This window comes from Apus apus, chromosome Z, assembly GCF_020740795.1.
Source record: "Apus apus isolate bApuApu2 chromosome Z, bApuApu2.pri.cur, whole genome shotgun sequence".
Lineage (NCBI taxonomy): Eukaryota > Metazoa > Chordata > Aves > Apodiformes > Apodidae > Apus > Apus apus.
Window position 1 is genome coordinate 10,773,538 of NC_067312.1, and position 20,304 is coordinate 10,793,841.

At 41.9% G+C, this 20,304-nt stretch overlaps 1 protein-coding gene across 1 annotated transcript in view; it reads left to right on the forward strand.

The window, feature by feature from the left end:
* UNC13B (unc-13 homolog B) overlaps nucleotides 1-20,304 on the forward strand; it is a 219,650-nt gene that overhangs the window by 179,948 nt on the left and 19,398 nt on the right. Inside the window, exons 27-33 of the mRNA XM_051642006.1 lie at nucleotides 3,942-4,038; nucleotides 4,837-4,980; nucleotides 5,117-5,194; nucleotides 6,157-6,234; nucleotides 15,438-15,526; nucleotides 17,570-17,722; nucleotides 19,647-19,770. Coding sequence (XP_051497966.1) covers nucleotides 3,942-4,038; nucleotides 4,837-4,980; nucleotides 5,117-5,194; nucleotides 6,157-6,234; nucleotides 15,438-15,526; nucleotides 17,570-17,722; nucleotides 19,647-19,770 — 763 coding nt within the window. The remainder of the gene's footprint in view (nucleotides 1-3,941; nucleotides 4,039-4,836; nucleotides 4,981-5,116; nucleotides 5,195-6,156; nucleotides 6,235-15,437; nucleotides 15,527-17,569; nucleotides 17,723-19,646; nucleotides 19,771-20,304) is intronic.

Here is a 20,304-nt window from a genome sequence, read left to right on the forward strand (position 1 = left end):
GCATTTGACTCAGTGAACAGCATGTTGAAGTGACAATCTCAGAGGCCCTGTTCTCTTTGCTGTGCCTCTGAGTCAGTGTGGTCTCAGGCAAGTTGTCAGATATTCTTAATCTTTCTTTTTATCCTGTGTTATCAGGATAATGATGCTCAGTTTGGTTCTACAGTCTTAGTGGACTGTTCTGCCCTGCTGGCCTTTCTGATAGAGCTTCAGTGCTCATGTACATTTGCAGCCACTGGCTTTATTACTCCACTAGTGTACTTCAGTACAACAGTGACATTGTCAGACACAGGTGATGTTTATTTCAGTCAAAACCTTCACCTGTCACAAAATAACCCCTTGGCATCAACTACTGCAGTGTGCTCTTGTCCTTTGATTTGCTTCATCACAAGTATTTTTAGTCTTGAAGCTTCCTTAAACAAAAGGGTTAATGCATCAGGTTTGCTCATCAGTAAACTCTTTAGAAAATCTAAACTGCTGCTGTACAGAGAACAGCCTCCCCAAGTTGTCTGTTTACTCAGCAGACAAGAGGCTTTCCACAAACTTGTTTTTCATTACAAGAAACCACGTTTCTGATAACTTTGAGATACGATTAAACAAAGTGAAGGCTCCATATTATTGAAGCTGAAGTTTTCATGCTCTCTTTATTTTCTGAAATACAGGAGCAGTTTCTGAAGCTGAGGTAGATAGCTGAGCATGGATCTTCAAAACTTCCTCTCTTCACTTTTTTGCTGCCAGCTAAAAGCTGTGAAGTGTCAGTTTCCTGTGCTTTTCTGATGTGTAAAGAAATGTTCTATGATTTGTTTAAATATGGATGTTAGCATGCAGCTAGTATTGCAGCTGTGCTAGAGACTATCTTCTCTCCTTCAAAATCCTGTCATTCTTCTGGCTCACTTTATCAAAGAGTCTTTATTCTCTAAGTGTTTGAAACCCAGCCTGGCTGCTTGCCTCTGAACATACCAAGGCCCACAGAATGTTCATTGGGTACCATATGCATCAACACACCAAATGAAGAAGATTAATTCACCTGTAAAGCCTAATGCCACAGGAGCCAGGCTCATGGCCAAGCTGAAATTGCAGCCTTTTTTTGCTTTGTTACTGTTGTGCAACCAACAGGGGTGAACTTTCACTTAGTCACAAAGCACTGCTCCCTTTCCTGGCAGGCAAGACTGAGGCATCTTTTGTGCAAACCTAGTTTGGAGAGGTTGGCTGTGCCGTGCCAAGTCAGGCTGTGCTGGTCACTGCAAGCACAGAATGTCTCTGGAGCAGCCCCAAGAGCCTCTGCCTTGTGCTGTTGTGTAAGTCATTAAAATGTTTGCTTCTAGATCAATAGTTGAAGCAGATGAGGAAGAAGGTATTTACCATCTAATAACATTTTGAAGCTATTTCTGCATGAATTCAGCTTATTTTAATTAGTTTCTGTGCTAGATAGTTTTTAATATAATTTTGGATGTACTGCCTTCATAGTCCTCTGAGTCCCCAGTCATTTGCTTAGCAGCCCAAGACCTGGTAGTATAACCCTGTAAGGGGTATTTGAACTAAGGTAACTCTAAGTTTGTATTACAACTTAAAGCACATTGTGGTCCTGATTGTGTTCAGGTAGTGGAAGTATTTATAGATTATTTATCTCTCTTCTGTTTTCCTGCCAGCCAATAAGGGACAAAATTGAGACCGGCTTTGCAAATGTAGTTAAAGAATTTTCTGACCTGATCCAAATGGTTCATTTTTCACTTAAACATTCGTATTAAACCTCTCTCTGGAACATTTTTCATTTGGGGCTGAGGTGCTGGTAACTCCCACCCCCACCCCCCAGTAGTACTTTGTCCTTACTACCTTTGTTTAGACAGTAAAATACCTATACACTTGATTTTGTGTATCAACATTGGGTAGCCATAAAAATGGGCAATCACTGTTGTCAACAGTGAATGGCCCTTTCTTATGGATATGGTGCAATAAGGATGAATGATAATCAGTTCTACTTCTCAGACTGAAAATTGTGCCTTCTGGCACAAGCAAGTAATCCTCCTTGGACCTGTACCTATGACATGTGAAGCAGTGAGCAACTTGTAGCCTGGAAACCCCTGAAGGAGATGGAAGATGTGTAGTTGCTTCCTTTTAAATAGCTTGAATTCTCTTCTAAGGATTGAGCTGTCACTTTAAAATATGCTATTGTAATTAATAAAAAACATTTTAAAGCTCAGGAAACTTAAAGCAAGCTCTGAAATGTGCTGGCTTTTAGGAGGCAAATGTACCATTCAAAGGAATTTTTCCAGAACATACAAGTTCATATGCCTGTGACAATGTTCCACTGCTGCTGTCTATATTAAATAGGGCTGCATAGACAGGTTGATGTTGGCATTTAACACTTAGTCAGTTACACCTTCCAATATTAGCATTGATGTGCTTTCTATTTCAAAGTGTAGGGAGTATTTAAGGCTATCTAGTACGCTCTGTGAGTTTGTTCTTGATATCTCTCTCATGTCTGCCACATGCTTTCATGTTCTTTGCAAACTCAGCCCATAATTAGCACAATCTATGAACACAGCTGCCTGTTTAAAGGAGGCTGTACTTTGTGAAGCTCATAATAATCTTTTGTATGGACCATTCAATGATTCTGTGAAATCACACGGGCACTTTTTTCCCTTATCTGTGAATGCTGTTTAGTAATATTTGAAATTAAGATTTGCTTCAGCTGTGGCATCTTGGCACTTGCACATAAAAAATCCTAGACAGACATTTAAATAAAACTCTAAGTGCTGTGTTGTTGCTTAAACACAGACACACATACCCTCCTCCCAGCTCCCACCCTGCTTTTGTACTATGTGAATATGTCCTACAGAGCAGAGAACAGAGGGATGACCATCTGTAAGACACCATCACTAAAGCTGCTTCTCACCTTGTCTGTTTGGCCAAGAAGGGGTTGCGCAGAAGCCTTAGGTTCAATGCAGGAGGTAGCTCCCATGTATCTCCCTGAGATAAAGCTGTGGCTGTTTCAGCAGCTGCTTGTATTCTAGCTTATCCTCCTAAGTGAGGACAAGGAGTAGAGACAGACTTTGCTGTGCTACTTCTAGTACCTGACTATACTCCAAAGCTGTTGGTCCAGCACTTAAGAGTGAACTGAGTTTGTGCTTGTTTAAACAAAAGCAATGAAGAGCTGCTTAGAGGACTGGCAAGATTCCTGCCAGAGGTGCTGTTCTGTCACCACAAGTCAGTCTTACTCAAGCACCTTCACAATGAGATCAGTAGTCCATAGAAATGGGAGCATGTTCTATAGAAGGTGTGGGGAAAAGGAGAGCAGGATTAAAGTAGAGAAAACTTCTAGCCTGGATTCTTCCTCCTGGTACTCGAGAAATATGTCTGTGTCTGCACTAAACCCAGCTGAAGTCTGCTGGAGAACAGGCACTTTATTTCCTCCCATTGTACTCTCTTGCAGCTCTCACGTGAAAGATGGTAGACACAAATGGGCAGCAGAACAGTGTACAATCTCTCAGCATGCAGGGATAGTGGTACTGGAGGTCTCCTTTTTTCTATCTGGCACATGAGAGAAAGGGAAAGAAAAGACAAAGTGCTCTGAGGTGATGGAAAGTTAAGGCTGGTGCTCAAGGGGAAGAAAAGGGAAGGTACAAAGAAAGAGGAAAGACAGGGGAAAAGGACAAAACTAGCACAGGAGCAACAAACTGCAGAGTGTGGGCTGAACTGTGTCCTCCTTGTCCAGCCCAAGTGATTGTACAGCTCCTGCTCCTTGGTAGCTTGGGCACAGGTAGCAGTATTTTTGGGAACTTTGGCTGCACACAGATAACAGCAGTCAGGAATCTAATGTAGTGAGTTTCACAAGGCTTGCTGAAACGCAGCATTCTCTGAGTGCTGTTGACATTGTTCCCCAATTCCGCTGTTGGGGTGCTCTTTCTTGCTGTAACTTGCTGTCTTTCTTGTCTCTCTTTCAGGTGGTTTGAGCAGTTCGTGATGCAGTGGCTGGATGAAAATGAAGATGTTTCCTTAGACTTCCTGCATGGTGCTCTGGAGAGAGATAAAAAAGATGGGGTAAGTAGGTCACTCTGAGTGCAGGACTTCACACTGTATTCTTCAGTGCTCAGAACCAAGCAACTACACTGCAAATTCAGCTGTCATACAGATGGAGGATGCATCCCTTTCTGTTCATTAAACAACTGGGGACACTCATTTATTTTAGCACTTTTCTCTAAACTTCACAGAGTTGTTTAATATCAAGGTGCATATATTTTATGACTGTTCTGTTCTACTGCTGCTAATCTGTCAGCCAGAATCCTTGTCCTCTCTCGTCTCTCTGTGAGGTATCATTGAAATATAAGGCATTTTGTGTGTTCTTAGTCATGCAGTGAGAATGTGGCCTTAATCCATTGGCAGACTAATCTTTCTCTTAATTTACTGAGTATTCGCAATGGAGAGCAAAGTCTTCTAATTTATTCAGTGACTGTTGACACTGTAGTCTGTGATGCTAATGTAAGCATTCTCTCTAATATCTGTATTTTAAGAAAAATCAAAAATAAGCTCTTCACTCTTTCCTCCTTTCCTCATTAACTGACAGGCAAGCCACACATTTCATGAAGGGTCTCAGCATCATGTTGCATTTCCTTGGTACTTGTCATGTCACTGTTGGTGAAGGACAGTGAACCTATAACACAAGAGAGTTGGCTGTTTTGCTCTTCTGTGCCTTTTGGAGAACTTTTTGCTAATTCTAAGGAAGATGTAGGTTTTGGTAAAGTTGTCCTGCCTCCAATATGGCAGATGACGGAGATGCCATAAAATGGGTGTGTTTCAGATCTTTCCATTTGATAAAGACTTTTTGTACTTCTCTTTTAGTTCCAGCAAACATCCGAGCATGCTCTGTTCTCTTGCTCAGTGGTGGATGTTTTCACCCAGCTCAATCAGAGCTTTGAGATCATCAAGAAGCTGGAGTGCCCAGACCCTGTCATTGTTGCTCATTATAATAGGAGGTTTGCTAAGGTAACACCCTCAACATCCAGCTGTTTATCTTCCCTTAGTGGGATGAAAACAGTAGGATGCTTTTTTGGTTTTATTGTCTGGATTTCTCCTGGAGTGGCAGAGAATCAGTAACAGTGATCCCATCTTGTTTTCATAGACTATTGGGAAAGTGCTGATGCAGTATGCTGACATCCTCTCCAAGAGCTTTGAGTCCTACTGTTCCAAGGAGAAACTGGTGAGTCAAGCCAAGTTTTCCTTCTGCCCTGGGGAATCTCATCATTATCCTCATAAGAACCAGTTTATTGCATTCCACCTGACTGTGTTGATGGTGTAAATATCTTCAGTATTATTCTTTTTTTCATCATTCCTGTGTTTTTCTGGAGTGATTTCTGTCTTGACTGTAAAATAAAACTGGGACCTGAGGGTGATCTTCAGGGCTTGGAGGCTCTCAGGTTCCTCTCTGCCTATCTGGGTTGTGTGTCGCAGAGGTGATTTGAAAAAACCTCACTACTGAAACATGGGCACAAGTTGCTCTGTAGAGCTGGTATTCTGCAGCACTCTTGGTTTACTGTTGTCTCCATATGATTACCTTACTATTTAATCCTGAATTAAGTAAAATTATGTGTATTAAATACAACATTTTTGAACCCTGGGTCTGTCCCATGCTGGTTTGGCTGTGTCCTGTGCTGGGGATGTAACTGCAGAGCGAAGAGCCTGTTCCTTAGGTTGCCCCAAGCTGTTGCTTCCAAACTTGGCCCGACAGGACCCAGATGTCTCTGAATTCAGCTTTGGCTGGCAGTTGCCCTGCTGATCTGGGATGTACTCTATTCACAACAGTACATTGCAGCATTAAAAGGCTGAGGGTGACACAGCTTGGACACATGGCAGGAGCTGCAGAGAGCTGGGCCTTGTCCTGACACTGACTTCCTGTCAGCTCATTCTCTGTGATAAAGCTGAGGAGGAAAATATAACAGCAGAGATCTCCTTGATCTGGGATTTCTGGGACTGGCCATCCTATTTCAAGCTGGAGACAGAACGTACTTGTCTGTTTGAGGTTTGAGTGCTGAAATCTGTTCATGCCCCACCTCTGTTGGGCTCTCAGGTGTGGTAGTACGTGGGGAAGGATGCTGAGGTGCACACTGGTGAAAATGTATTTACAGCCTGAGCAGTAACAGGCACCTGCTTTTGTCTCTTCAGCCCTGCATCCTGATGAATAACATTCAACAGCTGAGGGTGCAGCTAGAGAAGATGTTTGAAGCCATGGGTGGTAAAGAGGTAGGAGTGCTAAGTGACTGATACTTGTTACAACTGCTATGTTACTAGGTTATTTGCATCCTACTGGTACCTGCAGACTGCAGTCATGAGGAGAGCCCCATGACACCTGGCACTGTAAGAAGTGTGAGGTGACAGGTATGCCTGAAGACTTTTCAACAGAATTTATTGTAAGATGCAGGAGCGTCTGTTTCAAGGCAAATAACGTCGTGGTGGAGAAAGGAGAAGGATATGTACTGTGTTCTTGGGGGCCAGATGTGGGCATCATGGGTGGTTGGGACACAGCTCTGGAGAAAGACAAATTGATCAGAAAACTTTTGACATCAAGTCAAGTCAAGACATCAAGTGTCATATAAATGTGGGGCAATACATTTAGCATTGAATGTCCATTATCTAATACATTGCAGACATGCAAATAAGTGTCCTGTACTCAAGCTTTGCTGGATACTCAGATGTGTCCATGAATATAAATATCTTAGTTTTTGTTCTTTGTTCTAAGGTGGTCATTTTTACAGAACTAAGGTTCTCCTCCAGATCACTGTATCTGATATAATCTGTGTATCTGTTTTTTTCTCTTCTTTTTTCCATTGCTTTTCAAGATTCAAGAAGATGAAGAAAAGGCTGCTGATGCTGATGTTAGGAAAAAAATATTTTCAAAGCCTAAGTTTATTCTTTTTGGTTGTGTTGTGATAGAACCTATGCTAGCTATGACCTGTATGCCAAGAGGAAAGTCAGCTTTGCTGATGGGCAGCTCAGTTTTTGCCTGTGTTGCTGTTTCAAATCTTTCTTGTGTTCAGTGGCAGAATTCTATGCAGTGGCAAAAATCTCAATGAAATAGATTTAGCCCATGAGGCAAGGAAAACCACTATAATTCTTTTTCATGTGACCTTAACAGTCATAATTTCTGAGCCATACATCAAGAACTAGAATGATGTGCTCCCAGCTGTAGTAGCAGTGGTAGCTAAATGCTGATTTTTCAGGAAAAAAAAATAACCTTATGATGATATGAAAATTAAAAATGTCACTTGATAATATGTTAAATAGGGGGAAGGGAAAAAAAGTGTTAATCAGGATTGTTAGCTACTTTTCCTAGCCTAGAACCCTTCTCTGTATTTTGCTCTTTGAAACCTTCCTCAGGTGATATACATAAAGTAGAGCAGAGGTGATGAATCTGCTATTTCCCCTGCACTGCGGAATCAAAAGGAAAATAATAATGGAGAGGAGCTCAGACTGTGAGCAATAAAACACACAGGAAGAAATCTGGAAGGCATACTAGGAAACTGGTTTTTGGATTTATTTTTCTTTTTTCTTTTCAAATACTACTTGTCCACTTCATTAGGCTGCCACTGATCACCAGAAATAAGTCGTGTTGTGTTAGGTGCCTGCATTATTTGCTATCCCCAGGGGTTCCCCCCCTTGGTGACTATGTAATACTTTGCTTTTTGAATTGAAACCCACCAGGTTCTCTGTTTTGCTAGAGTAAACAAGATCTTGCCCTAGTTTGAACAGTCCTTTTTCTGATGTAGATTGAACCTGGCTAATGAATAACAATTAGTGAGATAACAGCTTGAAACTAGAATGTGTAGACAAATATGTTTCTGGAAATGCATCTATGGATTTTATCCTCTCCTTCAGGAAGAGTAGCTCTTACTCTCTGTGAGAGATTTTATTTATATCACAGAATGTCAGGGGTTGGAAGGGACCTCGAAAGATCATCCAGTCCAACCCCTCTGCCAGAGCAGGATTACCCAGAGCACATCACACAGAAACGTGTCCAGGCGGGTTTTGAATGTCTCCAGAGAAGGAGACTCCACAACCTCTGGGCAGCCTGTTCCAGTGCTCTGTCAACCTCACAGTAAAGTAGTTTTTTCTGATGTTTACATGGAACCTCCTATGTTCCAGTTTGCACCCATTGCCCCTTGTCCTATCACTGGGCATCACTGAGAAGAGCCTGGCTCTGTCCTCCTGACACTCACCTTTAACATATTTGTAAACATTGATGAGGTTGCCCCTCAGTCTCCTCTTCTCCAAGCTAAAGAGACCCAGCTCCCTCAGCCTTTCCTCATCAGGAAGATGTTCCACTCCCTTAATCATCTTTGTGGCTCTGCACTGGACTCTTTTCAAGCAGTTCCCTGTCCTTCTTGAACTGAGGGGCCCAGAACTGGACACAATATTCCAGATGTGGCCTCACCAAGGCAGAACAGAAGGGGAGGAGAACCTCCCTTCACCTACTAACCACACCCTTTCTAATACACCCCAGGATGCCATTGGCCTTCTTGGCCACAAGGGCACATTGCTGGCTCATGGTCATCCTCCTGTCCAGCAGGACTCCCCAGACCCTTTCACCTACACTGCTCTCCAGCAGGTCATCCCCCAACCTGTACAGGTACATGGGGTTGTCCTTCCCCACACGCAAGACTCCACACTTGCCCTTGTTGAATTTCATCAAGTTTCTCCCCGCCCAACTCTCCAGCCTGTCCAGGTCTGCCTGAATGGCAGCACAGCCCTCCAGTGTGTCAGCCACTCCTCCCAGTTTAGTGTCATCAGCAAACTTGCTGAGGGCACACTCTGTTCCCTCATCCAGGTCGCTGATGAAAATACTGAACAATACCAGTCCCAGTACCGACCCCTGAGGGACTCCACTAGTCACAGACCTCCAACTAGATTCTGTCCCATTGACCACAACTCTCTGGCTTCTTCCTTTCAACCAGTTCATGATCCACCTCACTACCTGACCATCAGGAGCACACTTCCTCAGTTTATCTACGAGGATGCTGTGGGAGACAGTGTCAAATGCTTTACTGAAACCAAGATAAACCACATCTACTGCCCTACCATCATCTATCCACCTAGTTACTTCCTCATAGAAGGCTATAAAGTTGCTCAAACATGACTTCCCCTTGGTAAAACCATGTTGACTGCTCTTAATGAGCCCCTCATCCTTGATATGCCTAGAGATAGTGTCAAGAACAAGTTGTTCCATCACCTTTCCAGGGATGGAGGTGAGTCTGGCCAGTCAATAGTTACCTGGGTCCTCCTTCTTGCCCTTCTTATAGACTGGAGTGACATTTGCTATCCTTCTCAGGCACCTCTCCTGTTGCCCATGACTTACCAAAGACGAAGAGTGGCCTAGCAATGACCTCTGCCAGTTCCCTCAGCACCCACAGGTTCATTCCATCCAGACCCATTGATTTATGGATGTCCAGATTGCTTAACTGATCCCTAACCCAATCCTCATCTACCAAAGCAAACTCCTCCTTCATCCTGACTTCTTCTGGGGCTTTAGGGATCAGGGGCTCCTGGGGAGAGTCTGCAGCAGTATGGACAGAGGCAGTCATTCAGTACCTCTGCCTTCTTTCTATCCTCTGTCACCAGGGCACCCACCTCATTCAGCAGTGGGCCTATATTGCCTCTAGCATTAGTTCTATCTACAGTGTATTTGAAGAAGCCCTTTCTATTGTCTTTGACCTCACTAGCAAGGCTAGTTCCAAGGAGGCCTTAGGTTTCCTAATTGCCTCCCTACATCCTCTGACAACAGTCCCATATTCCTCCCAAGTGGCCAGCCCCTCCTTCAATGATCCATAGGTTCTCTTTTTCCACTTGAGTTTGCCCAGCAGTTCCTTGTTTAACCACGTGGGTCTCCTGGCTCCCTTACTTGATTTCCTACCCATTGGGATGCTCTGATCCTGAGCTTGCAAGAAGTGGTCCTTGAATGTTGACCAACTATCTTGAGCCCCTTTACCATGCATATATCACGCATATATAGCTTGCTCAAATATAAGCATTGTCCTGACTTCTCTATCCAAAGAGGAGCTGCTTCCTTGGGCAAATAAGAAAGTAGCATAGTGGTATGTCCCAGTTGTCTTGAACTGTTCACCTTTTTGTGTTCTCAAACGTTGTTGAGAGCTAGGTACCAAATATTCTGTTGTTCCTGTGGCAGGTGTGTTATATGTGCCATGTGCGAAGCCAGAATTTGGAAGTTGGTTTTGGTTACACTGTACTTGTGACTTCACCTGCTTCCAGTTCCTGGATCCAGCTCCATCTACAACTGCAGCACCGCACAACTCTAGAAAGCTTTGAAATACTGCTGCTACCTAGCACTCTTTGCCAGTCTATCCAAGACCACTCCTACAGAAATCCATATGACTACTTCCCTTTTGCAGCAGGGGAAGTGAAGGGACAGGGCTCACCCCTATACACCTTGCAGTGCAGTGGCACAACATGGAACACAAGTGCTTGCCCAGTAATATTTCTTGAGATTAAGCTCCTTGATATATTGCCTTATTTTTTTTTCTTTCTCTAAATGAGGAATGGAACCTTTGCTCCCACATATCATGTTCTTTTTACAACCATAGTGCTCAGAAAGCACAAAATAGAGCAGAAATTGCCAGCATCTCTGGGTCTAATGTGTTGACACCATGTGGTCTCTGAACATTACTGATCGGAAACAACAAGGAGAGCAGCAGAGTTTTAGAGAGCTCTATATGGAAGAATTGACTTGGGGTCTGTGTTTGAGATCTCACAAGGCATATATATATGCACACACATAAGAAGTATATTAAATTATTAAATTAATGCTTTTATTTCCCTCCTGAGCTGTGTGGATCTCACAGGATCAAACCAGCTTCACTGTGGCTCAGTAGCATTTTTGGACACTTCTGAAACATGTTTTGGAAAGGCAGCATTTGTGGAGTGAAAGATAGTGTTAAAAGCGTAATGAACAGTGGAATCAGAGCATGAATCTTGGACAAAAAGGGAGTAGATAAATACTTTCTGAAACCTTTGATTCCTATGAATCATCTCAAATACACCCCCAGAAAGGAGACTGCAATTTAGGTCTATGCTAAAGTGAGCTATGTAGATTCATTGCTAATGTTTGCCTGGACTTAGCCCCATTTATGTAATTATTCATACATTATCTAATAAAACCTAATATGACCTGCATTTTCTATCCACCTCTGCAGTTTTCCTGCAGACTTCAGCCTGCTCTGTGCACTGTCCTTGACAGCAGAAGAAGCCTTCTTTGTTTTGCTTGAGAGCTGCCTTTCTGCAGTCCATTATTTTGCTTGGCTTTCCGTGAGTTATGAACTCAGGCATTGCTATCAGGTGCTGGACTGCATTGCCCACTGCTGGAGTCTAGATATGCTGTGGAAGCCTAGTTTAAAACATTTCTGCACTTCTTTTTTTTCACAGTCAAGCATGTAGGGTGAATATAAGCCCTGCCTAGGGAACCCAAAGATACAGTTTCTGAGCAGCAACAGATTTTCATCATAAAATTTTCATGCCACTGGTTTCAGGTTAACCTGTACAATTAATGCTTTGGGAAAATCTTCTCTTAATGCTCAGCCAGAGTTAGCCCACATCTTAAAGCCTAAGTTAGCCACCTGAATATCAAATTGCAAGACAGCTTAGAAGCAGCCAAGACTTGATAGGAATGTTCTCAAAGGATTTGCAGTGTCTACTGATTGCTTCTCTATAGCATCCCCCACGCCATAGCTAAGGCCACCTTAAGTATTTGAAAAGCTGGCAACTGGTGTTCAGCACTCTAGGTTCCTTACTCTCAAATCCTGTAGGAAAGTGGGGAACATTCCATGCAAGCAAGTCCCTGAAGGGGAGCTGGATTTTTTTAACTACCTATCTTATAGTCACTTCTGCAGAGTGGGACTCCCAGAGGCTAGTGGAGGGAGGCAAAACAAAAATCAGCAACTTCAAGCTGGAGCCAGATGAACTGTGTAACTTGAATAAAGCTAAAACAGCAGGGCAAAATTCTGTAGCTTATCGTATGTCAGATTGCACCTTATGATTTCACAGGTTCTGTGGTGTTAAGATGTGAATTGATTAACATCTTCAGCCTTTTAGAAGGCAAGAGCTATGTTTCTCCAGTTACAGAGGAGCCTTCCAGTTCTGAACAGTGGCACTTCACCAGTGCATGTAGAAAACAAAGAACAACTAATGAAATCTGTTGGAAAACTCAACAATCTGTCCCAGCAAATTCTTAAGACTCATGAGTTCCATTTTGTCCTTGAGAGACACAGGAGAAGACCAGCCTAATTTGAAGTTTGCAGCTCTATGCTGTAAATGCCACCATTTGGATTGGCAAAGAACTTGAGGTTCCAGGCCTAAGTGTGCTTGGATGAGACTTGGACGCACAGATTCTTTGAAGCACCAAGTCCTACATCTTTACAGGAAATTAACAAGGCCCTGCTTTCATCCCTGAAATGTATATGCAGGTTTACCTTTTCCCTCTCTGTGTGCACCTTAGTTTTCTTTATCACATATTTAGTCTTAACCATGGAACTATGGCCATGCCAGTCTTTCACTGGAATAGGAGTGAACTCTTGCTTGGAGATCAGAAGCCACCTTGCTGTGGATACTGGCCTCTTTTCTGCACATACAACTTTTTATTAGCTTTCTCCCTCTGAATCATTTCCAGCACACCCACAGAATGGAGATTATAAGCCTGCTGAGCCCCAGCTTCCAGTATAAATGGTCTGGACATAACATGTGAATGTGACCCAACTGCCTAACACTGCTTTCTGCTTTACTCTAGCAGCCAGAACTGTCATGCAGTCCAAACAGCATTTCCTGCTATCAGTGATAGCTGGTGTGCATAGAATTCATTGGCTGAGCAGGAACAGACAAACATGCACTGTTTCATTTGAGCACTGGTATCAGTGCTTCATCATACTGGCAAATAATAGTTTGCACTATACCACATGCTGCAGGGACTCTGTAACTAATGTGTAATTTATATATGTTAAACTATAGTACACAACTACTGGCATTTCCCTGAAATTTGCTTTCAAGCCAAAGCATGCCAATACCTGAGCATTAGTGATCACTAATGCATTATGTGGACTCCTCTTTCTGTAGTAGCAGTTGCTCAGAAGCCACCAGCTATTTTAGGATGACAGAGGGCATGGTGGATACTGAACCAGAATGCTTACCACCAGGGTTTAGCTTTCCAAATGTGAGGCTGGGCACCTCAAAGGTAAATCTGGGTAGCTGTCTTACATGTTGAACCCACAAATTTGTCAACTGATGTTCTGGAGGAGAGAGTTCTTCACCACAGATAATGGAGCTTATCCCCTTGGCAAAGCATTGCTCCAGCTGTCCCTTCTTGGAGCCCAGGGCTGGCAGTCAGCCTGTCTTCTGCTCCTGAGATCAGTTTGCAGTCAACAAGTACAATAACAAGGAGTAGTTTAGAGGTACTTGAAGAGCTCTCCATGTCACCTCACAGTAAATCAAGGCGTTAATTGCATAATTCATGAACCAGGGAAATAAGCTGTGGATCTTTACCTCAGACATGCTCTAAACCTGATCCAACCATGGAACTGGTAGCTTATTAAAAAGTAGAAATGAATAGTGAGGGACAGATGTCTTGTACCTAATTCTTCTGGCTCTTTTTTTTTTTTCCCCCCCTCCTCCCCTTCCCCCACTGGAAAGCAGTTACTTGAAGTGTTTTGTTGAATTAAGAGCAAAATCTGCTCCAAATATCCCAGAAATAGCCAAAATCAGAGAACTGTTCAGTGCCATTATCTGTAAACAGCAAACTAGACAGCTTGTGACTTGTTCCCCCTTTACACAGTAGAAGAAAGGAAGGGTTAATGCAGTGGCAAGACAATCCACCACCATCAGATGCTGGTTTTGTTTTTTTACCAGCAAGTTTGGCTAGGATAACTGCTGATTGGCATGATGTTGCCTTCCTTCTGCCATGATAGCGGGGGAGTTAAAAAAGGTATTAGGAATACAAATTCACTTCAATAAAGGAAAAATAATCAGAGCTAGCAATGCCTAAAGTTATAAAGCTTAAGTAATAGTAATTTACTTGTTTTGTTGTTTTCGGGGTTTTTTTGTTGTTGTTTTTTAATTGTTTTTAAAATTCTGCTCCAGGAGTTTCATTAGCACAGGTTCACATGTGTCATAGTCAGTTTTCCAAGCCAGCTTCCAACAGGAAAGTGAACAGGTCAGATTTCAAATCCCCTAAGGCTTGACTTTCTCTGACAGATGCTGAGGAATATGAAGAGGACTTCAGCACTGTATATAGAATTAGGAACTGCTGTCCTGTTCAAGTCTTGTATATCTGCATGTGTGGATGTACTGTAAAAATCAAAACTGATTTTTAACCACTGTACTGCCATCTGGCTCATTATGTTTGTAAATAGATACTCTGCCCTAGAGGTAAGGGCTGAAGCTCTGAATGCCAAATGCAAACATTTCTGGAAGGCTGTTGTTTTACAAGCAGCTTACCTGCCTGCATACAAAGGCAAATCTGTTTTACACATTACTTTTTCAGAGCAAATGATTCCAAAGCATTCAGCTTGTGTTGTTATATATACACACAGGTAGGTTGCTTAGAAGTGGCTATTTGGAGACTGGAGGGATGAGTACAGCTGCAATACAGGACACTGTTGAATGTAAAAGCAGGTGGCTTTGGGATAATAATAATGGAGTAAGCACTTTCTTACAGCATGTGTGAAGGTGTCATCAGTGTCTATATAGTGCTTGGGCACTTTTTGTTGGTTTTATGAAGTCTACTCTGAAGATCTGTATACAAAAAGCTGTCTGGCTCCATGTGGGAACAGAGCTACTTGTGCTCAATATCCATAGCTGAGCTGGTGCTTTTCAAAAGTGATCATTGCACAATAAATAGTTTCTGTCATGACCTTGTGACCAGGTTTTCAAAATAGCTGCGGTCCAGTCTTCTGAGAGCAGTGACTGATTCAGTCTTCAGTCTGAATACTGACAGCAGGATGGAAAGGGAAATAGCAGCTTTCAACACCATGCATAGAGAAGTGCACAAGCAAATAGCATCCAGTCTGAAAAGTTGTGTCTCCTTCTAGACCAAGAGGGGTGAAATGACCTGTGAGCCCACAATAATGCACCATGCTTGAAGTTTTCTAGCCTGTAAACTCTGTTTGCCACAGGGAGTTCACATTCTTTTTCTTTCTCAACTTTGCAAGTGTCAGAAAGGGTATCAGAAGGTATTGGAGCTTGAGGAAACCACTTGCTGCTCTTTAGGCAAATACCTGTGGATGATTTCACAGCCTCTGTAACAGCAGCAAGCAGTGGAAGGAGAGCATCAGGGCAGAGTACAGTGGTGGTAGTTCACCTGCTTATCAAGAGTAGTCTTAACAGTGAAGAGCACTGTAAAGGACAGCATACTCCTTTCTGGGTGAAGCTAAGTGCTCTTCTTTCACCCACAGTTGGATGCAGAAGCAAGTGACCACCTCAAAGAGCTCCAGGTGAAGCTAAACAATGTTTTGGATGAGCTGAGCACTGTGTTTGGTAACAGGTGAGTATAACAAGGTCCCTGTCCTTGAATATTCCTTCCTTTTGTCTAATCTTAGTCAGGTTAAGAAGATAAAAGAAATTAGCGTCAACTGTATTATATTTTTTCTTTTTGTCATAAATTTTTGGTCTTTCAGATACTGAGACCATCTAAAGAAGTGAGAAATGTTTTTAAAGTCTCTCTGTTCTATATTGCTCTGCTTATAAATGTAACATTGGAATTTGTCAACTGTGAAAAGTAATTGAATTACATAGAGTAATTTTTTTCTGTAAGTGCTTGTCAGTAACAGAATTGCCTACTCCTATATTGCTTGGAAAGCTGTTTCCAGCATAGCATTTATGAAGCAACATTCTTCTTTAAATGCTCTCCTCTGAAGATACGAAGCAGTTGACTGATTTCTTATTGTTAAATAAATATTGGAATAAGAAATGAACAGGTTTGGAACTTCAGATTGACTTGTTGTAATGTTGCAGTGAATAGTGTGTTCTCATGTTTCAAGAGGAGGAGCTCTTCAAAGCATTGCCAGAGTAATTGATGGCAATTAAGTTTTATTGCAAATCATTTTACCATTTACCTGAGGATAAAAATGTGCTCAACTTCCTAATAGTTTTGTAGTGAACCATAAAATATGTTAATTAAGCAGAATCTAGAAACACAGGGTTCCAAACTGATCTTCAAAACCCCAACTTCTCATGATAAAGCCCATTCATCTCATTTTGTGCTTTATAACAAGATTAACACAGCCATAAAGTAGTATAGCTGAAACATGGGCAAGGGGAATAAAGCAAATTGTACCAACTTGGCAGGTGGTACGTAAGTATTTGCAGTACTTATGACTAAAAAATCATGGTAGGATTTGTCAGGGACTATTTGGATTCAACTGGTGAGATCATTGAGGGGTTCCCATTGCCAATAATTGATTTGATAGCAAGAAGTGGAGAAATTAAAACTGTAACTCAGTTGAATTGTTAAGGTTTGTAAGTAGATGGAGGATGAGTGAGAAATAATAATTAATGGGTGCATTTTGTAATCTGAAGCCTGTCTCTGTGTTGTCACTGCTACAAGACAATTAGGGTACAATGTAGACATTTGCAAATATGATTTAAAGAGATTATTCAGTATCAGCATACATACCAGGGAGTGTTTTAGAGAGATTTGCCAGCTAGATATTTAGGTAGTCAGGCAGCTCAGATGCCTTGCTCATTCCATTGCAGTTCTAAACCTGTGCCCCTGCTCTTAAATCTTTATCCTAGCTCCTAGGGTGGCTTCTCTTCCTGGCTTCAAATAGCTAACTGTCACTTTTAATGTTGTTAGCAACAGTTCTTTTAAATGTCAAAGCATTTTCCTTTATTTGCCGAATTGACATCTTGACAACTCTGCTGATCTGTTCATAATTTTTAACCATTATATTACTTAATTTTGAACATCCTCTTAGCAGTAAAAGGTGAAGTAACTGGGCTTTAATGACTTTCTTGATACTTCATTACAGCTTCACTACTCTTTTCACAGCTGAGCCCCACATCCCATAATTGCCACTTAGATATAGCATGGACTGTATGGCAGTGGATTAGTTCCAGTTGGAGCCTGCCTTTGGTCTGTCTCTGCTTTAAAGACTGAGCCGATGATGGGTCACAACCAAATTGCAGCCGGTGGACTCCTGGGTGCTCAGAGTTGTTCAAGCATTGTTCCATTGCTCAGAATTATGGCACAGCAAAGCTACAGTGGGGTGCTTTGAGCTAAGAAAAACAGTTTCCTGAAATCAGAGAAATACTGTTACTTTTTGCAAGATGAATGAAGAAACTCCTCTCAAGAGTGGCTGTGTTTTGTGTTCAGAGGTGGTCAACTTTCTGTGGATGCTGTGTGTAAGGAACTGGGCACCATACCCATTAGTAACAAACACAGTAAGGAAATGAGCAGAAAATCTCAGGGAGAAGGAGTGTGCAGTTGAGTGCATGCTTTATACACCTGCAATATTTTACCTTATTTGCTAGAGCTGAGATCTCTGCCACTGAAAATCTTGTTTTTGCCTCTCTCCTCTCTGTTCAGCTTTCAGACTCGTATTGATGAATGTGTCAAGCAAATGTCTGATATCCTCTATCAAGTGAAAGGGACAGGAAATGTCGCTGCTAATGCCAGAAACACAGTTGCACAAGATGCAGATAATGTCCTGAGGCCACTGATGGATTTCCTAGATGGAAAGTAAGCAAGTGTTCAAATATATGCTACCCATACAGTGCATCAGGGTGGGATCAGGATGGGGGAAAGAAAAATAGCTCCATGTTCCTGAATTACTCTTGAGACAACCAACCTCTGAATTCTCAGGAAGAATTAATGTTTTTTTCCCCTATATCTGCTTCTCTCTCAGACCATGGATCACCTTTGCAGCTTTCATTCAGTGCCAGAGCACACTCTCAGTTCTCCTTTCTCCCTCTGGCAATTACAGGAATCAGGAAAACACACTGTTAATCTGGTCGTGGGAAAGACTGAAGTTCTACATTTAGTGACTACACTTTTTTTCCCTATACACATTGTACTACAGCCAGTTAGCAAACATCTTGCAATCCATACTGACAGAGCTGATACATGTACTACTCAGTATCCCTGTCATCTTAAGCATGTGTATTCTACTCATACCTGGTGCTATTCTACTTAGAAAATAAGTTTCTAAACTGTGTGATCTACATAAGCTTGATCCATTGCTTTAATTAACTGTTGCCATTAACACCATGCAGCATCATTCAGCTGTATGGGGACTTTTTGTGGCTAACTGCACATAATTCTCATCAGCTAAGCCTTGATCTACAAAGAGATTTTAATCACTGTAGAAGTTAAACTTCTTGCTGATGCACAGCAGTTCCTTATTTTGAAAGAGATGGCTGGCAATTTTCATAATAAATGCTGCAAGAGAGGTGATGCTTCAGAAGTTTAAAATATAGTTTCTAGTGTTGCTCCTTTTATTGCTTGTCCCATCTCTCTTTGGGGTCACCAGGCAATAAGTGACTCTCTGCAGCAGTTGTTGCATCTGGCAGCCCTCTCATTTGAATGTTTTCCATGCACACCTTCACAAGTCCTGAGAAACCACCTTCTTTGTATCACTGGGAACTTGATACACTACAGGCTTGTCCACCTGTGGAGCAAGTAATTTTGATTATCGTAATCTGAGCCTGGATTATTTTCTTTCCTCCTTTACAGAAGGAGAGTCTTTTTTAATGCTTCCTGCATCCTACCCAGATTGGTCTTGTCCCTGTTCAGTTTTGTTCAATTACTGTCTAACGAGCTTTGGGAAGAAGGGAAATCTGGGAGAACATGTTGCACAATGTAGAAGAGTCAGGTATTGCCTGTGCACTGCTACTTGGCTGCAGAGTTCTCATTTTGTAGCTCTCTCAGTATGATCAGTAAATGCCAAAGTCCAACAATCAATTTGAAGAAGAATCTAACACTTCTTGGTCTTTTTGGTAGCCTGTACAACAATAAAGGAGGAATAAACAGAGAGATAAAATGGAATTTCTATATATAAAAGAGAATGAACATATGACAGGTGATTGGTGGTGAGTGCAATTGTAACAAAATACAAAGGAGTCTGAGAAATGCTTCAAGGTGTTTATAGAGGTGGAAGATTTAGAGACTTAAGCAGCTATCAGAAGCTGTGCAGAAACTTCTACACAGCAGTCTGGAAAGTATCAATTTCAGTATTCAACAAAAATCATTATAACAAATCCTTAAAGATTAAAACCTGTTATTCTGTATTTGTGGAGAGTTTTTTTCCCTGTATAAACCAAATACATCAGGAACCATTTTCTTAAAGGGAACAGTTCAATGGCACCTGCTTTTATTTGGACTATCCCCAACCACCGTAACTTAGTGATACCTTCTGTAATCCCCAGGTCAATAAATAGAAATGATTGGGATCAGAAGTGCTGAGAATCCATTTTGACCAAACATCTTTACTGCTAGAAGTCAAAGGGGGAAGACAGGCAGTACTTTATGAAAAGGGAAGATTTTTACCCATAAAACAATTATGACACACTGCTTTGGATGGAGCTCTGATTCTTCCGTGCACAGACTCTTTTTCCTTGAGAATTACATACTTTGATCTTACTCAGTTCTTGCTCTTTCCTTGCAGCCTGACACTGTTTGCGACTGTGTGTGAAAAGACAGTATTGAAACGGGTGCTGAAAGAGCTCTGGAGGGTGGTAATGAACACCATGGAGAAGCTGATTGTGCTGCCTCCTCTTACAGACCATACGGTAAAGCATTTTCTCCTTCCTTACTCATAGCAGAAAGTGTTGCCATTTCCTATGTAACTCTTCTCCTTGACCTAATGAGTCATCTGTCCAGGTAAATTTGTCTGCGTGTAGCCTGCTTGAGGATGGAAAAATATGTCTGTAACCTAGTAAAGTAAGAGAGCAGCTCTATTTATAGTAGACTTCCAAGGTACAAAGCACACTCTAGATGAAAAACAATTCAAAATTGACAATCCAGAAGCAGTTGCCGTGAAATGTATCAGATTGCACTGATTAGGGATTTGCAGCCCTTTAAAGAAAGCTGTGTATAAGGAATTACCAGGCAGTTAGTGTTGTCTTCATGGTATTAAATCAACACCTGTAAACACTTTTGTTTCATTATTGTCATCTGTTAGTCAGATGTCTCTCTGTATAGATGTGGTTAATTTAGATACGCTTTTTAATGACACCACCCTCCCTCCATTTTACCACCCAGAAGGCTTTAACATCAGTATGGGCTGGCATGATTCCTGTGCCTCTAGTTTTGGGAGTTGGAAG